This window comes from Haliaeetus leucocephalus, unplaced genomic scaffold (genome assembly GCF_000737465.1).
Source record: "Haliaeetus leucocephalus isolate CR32 unplaced genomic scaffold, Haliaeetus_leucocephalus-4.0 Scaffold598, whole genome shotgun sequence".
NCBI lineage: Eukaryota > Metazoa > Chordata > Aves > Accipitriformes > Accipitridae > Haliaeetus > Haliaeetus leucocephalus.
The window spans coordinates 6903316-6906586 of NW_010973034.1; the positions used below are offsets into that span (position 1 = coordinate 6903316).

The 3271-nt window shown below is 49.1% G+C and overlaps 1 protein-coding gene across 1 annotated transcript in view; it reads right to left on the reverse strand.

Moving 5' to 3' along the window:
• Window positions 1-3244, reverse strand: part of FAM151B (family with sequence similarity 151, member B) — a 12531-nt gene extending 9287 nt beyond the window's left edge. The window contains exons 1-3 of the mRNA XM_010578073.1: window positions 3236-3244; window positions 2974-3099; window positions 951-1116 (exon numbers count right to left, since the gene is read on the reverse strand). Coding sequence (XP_010576375.1) covers window positions 951-1105 — 155 coding nt within the window. The 5' untranslated portion in view covers window positions 1106-1116; window positions 2974-3099; window positions 3236-3244. The remainder of the gene's footprint in view (window positions 1-950; window positions 1117-2973; window positions 3100-3235) is intronic.
• Between the last annotated feature and the right edge of the window lie 27 nt (window positions 3245-3271).

A 3271-nucleotide genomic window follows, 5' to 3' on the forward strand; every position in this document is an offset into this window, starting at 1 on the left:
TCGTGACTCAACGGGAGGGATCTCCTTATTCCCTGAATTGATGTATATGGTTACACAGTGTACAGAAGTAGTCCTATGCCAATTCCAGTTGTGAGAAACCCTGCCACCTACTACCACGCCTCCCCAGTTCAGTTTGCTTCTGTCATGAATAAAATCTTTAACTGATCGTTTGGTGTCACGACTCCCTGGTCTGTCCAGTCTGGGTCGTGACAGTATGAGATCAGATATTCAAAGGAGTACACCTGATTCTTGAATTGAGACAACCCCAATAGATTAGTTAGCATTGGAGCTGACCAGGAAACACCACCTCTCCTTTGGGGTGGGGTGGGGAAGCTCTGGGAAAATAAAGATATTCATGCTGGTATGGGATGATGTTTCTAAATTATTACGAACTTCAGCAGACCTGGAACAGGAGCTGGCTTTTCAGAAGCTCCTTGAAAAACCTTGACACTTTCATTCGCCTTCCATGGTACAGAATGACACCAGAAAGCTAGATGACAGCACGACAGACCTGTGCGCTGGCAGGCAGAGAGACCCGGGGGCTCAGCCCCATTTGCAGCCTGGGAACCACTGTCTGAATTCCCAGTCAGAAGGTTGTCTTTCCCAACTTCTTTGGGAAAGCCAAAAACTGACAGGAGCTTTCCAGACAGGCACTATCATTTCAGTTTTCCCGATGGGAAAACTTTGCTCAATAGCAACTCAGTAACTAATTCACTGAATATGAAATCATTACTTGTAGTTCAAAAGACTTTTAAAGCTTTTATTCTTGCAATGCATTTAGTAATACTGATTATGGTTCCTCATTTTCTGTTCAGGAAGGAATGCATTACACTAAATCACACAGCAAAAAAAGTTTGGTCTACCATCACCAAAGGATAGTTAACACTACCTGTAAAATTGTTAGTTAGTAAGAATGCAAACAATATAAAAATGTTTTTGTCTTGAGATACCTCTTAAAATCCAGCTTGACGCCTTTATCTGTGTTGACAATCTCTTTTAGCCATTCCTGCAATGTGTTGTCACTGTCTGTTTCAGGTGGGTGAGCCATGATAGGGTCTCCATTACCTCCCTTGCCACCACGAAGAAGGACATCTGCTTCTATCATGTGAACATCACCTGTTGATTCAAAAAATGAATGCTCTAACAGAAGCAAATCCAATAGTTCCAGTGTCTGCTTCAGAGTAACAATTATAGCACAAGTCTTTGTACACTGGACTGTGCACACTTACACTACCCAGTACAAGTTGCTGTCTGTGAAGCAACAGAGATGCATTTGTTTGGGTACTTTAGCCACTAAACTCTTCAGAAATCTACAAGCACGTGAAAATTGGTTTTTGTAGATACATTTGGCCAAGTAATCACGTTTTGTTTAGAGGAACAGCAAAATGAATATCCAAAATGTAAATCCACTCATGCTAATTTTCAAATCTTTTCCTCTTAAAACAGGCTTCCAGACAGAGCCTTTTAGAGAAAAGGTGACCACAAGATTTTAGCAGGGGCAGAGACTGAGTACTCCCCTTGTCTCATCCTCAAAACTGACCAACCCACCTCAGCCAAAACTTTAAAAAAAAGTCAGCCAGCCAGCAACATCTGCCATGAAAATGGTAGCTGAAACACAAGACAAGTGAGTGGAAATCTTAGGAGTGCTGGAAACTCTTGAAAACAGCTTGCTATGATGAGAAGCATCTGAGAGCCTGAGCAGTGCTACCAGCTTTGCAGAGAATTCAATATATAGAGTTACTTAGACTGAAATAACAATAAAAAAGAAAATCATAATTATACAGTCAATAGAAAGCAAATTAGATATAAAATTACATAAATAAATTATTTATTTCCCTGATATTCACATAAATTAAATTAAAATTCACTGAAGGAAACTGCTCACAAATAACCTGAAATACTTTAACCACCTTGAACAAAATAGGGGGGAAAAGCAGTATTAAAACTGTCCGGTAGATTCCAAGAAATATTACCCAGTGTGTTACAACATTACACAATCTCGAATCATCCTAAAGAGACTCAGAAGAAGATCCATCCACATAGGATCAAAACTACTCAGGAATCCCTAACTGTTTCAGGAAGGGGGGACAAGTTTTGCAGTATAGCCCCGACAAAGCCGTCACAAGCACCTAATCCTCATGGCACTGCAGCTGCTCCTCAACCGGCAGGCACCTGGGGCAAAGCCAGCTTGAGAGTTACAGTAACTTTCCAAAAGGTTTTGCTCCTCTGCCTGCTGTCCTTCTAAACAGCCCTTAAACCGAACCCCGCCGGACGGAGGGAGGGAGGGAGGGATGGAAGGAAGGGAGGAAGGATCAAAGGACTTTCAGTCAGGTCATTTCCATTTTCTGTTTTCCAGAGCAGATCCGCAAATAGAAGCGTCAGCACAATGGAATGGGCGGCTTCCCACGAGAACAAGCAGGAAAGAACAGGGACAACTTGACCGCTGCTGCCCAGGCTGGCGTATTGGAGCTGCGGTCTCACCTCGCTGCAACTCCATCCGAGAAACCGCTTTCACCTGCAGCAGCAGCAGCAGCAGCTTTTGTGTCCTGCCGTGCAAACACATAAACTGAACAACACTCCAGATACGCTCAGCTCGAGTGCGTGAAACCAGAAGGCTCCTTAACTGTGGCTCTGGTCTGCTGGTAGGGGACGAAGAGCTCAGTTAATCTGAAGGTCTGCCCCGAGAGAGAGGGCCTGCAGGCCTGGAAGCCGGCTGCCTTTTTGCAACCAAGCGAGTTTTGCCTGATAAAAGGGCACCTCCTCCCAACCTCCTCCCGCCGGCCTTCGCGATGCCGGCCGGCCGGTTCGCAGGGGCAGGCGGCCGTCCCGCCACGGGCCTCGCCTGGAAGACGAAGCGGCAGCGCCTCACGGCGCGCACAGGCCCCCTCCCGCCGCCCCCCCTCAAGGTTAACGCCGAGGCGGCCACCCCAAGGCCGGGCCGGGCCGGGCCGGCCGTCAGCGGCTCGCACTTACTTCTCGCGGCCTCCCCGGCTCGGGCCTTGCCGTTGGCGGCGTGGAACCACCTGATGGCCGCCCCGTCCCTCGCTCCGATGCGCCGCCACCTCAGGAAGTGATCCACCGCCTCCTCGCTCCAGCCGCCTGCCGCAGCGCGAAGGGAGACCTCCCCTCAGCACCGGCGGCCGCAGGTGCACCCCCCACCGCGGGACCGCGGGGAGAGGCGGCGGCGGCGGGGGAGGAGGAGGCGGCGGCCGGCTGCCCGCCGCCCAGCTCTTACCCTGCGCCTCGTCCGCCATCGCCTCGCCGGGGCCCA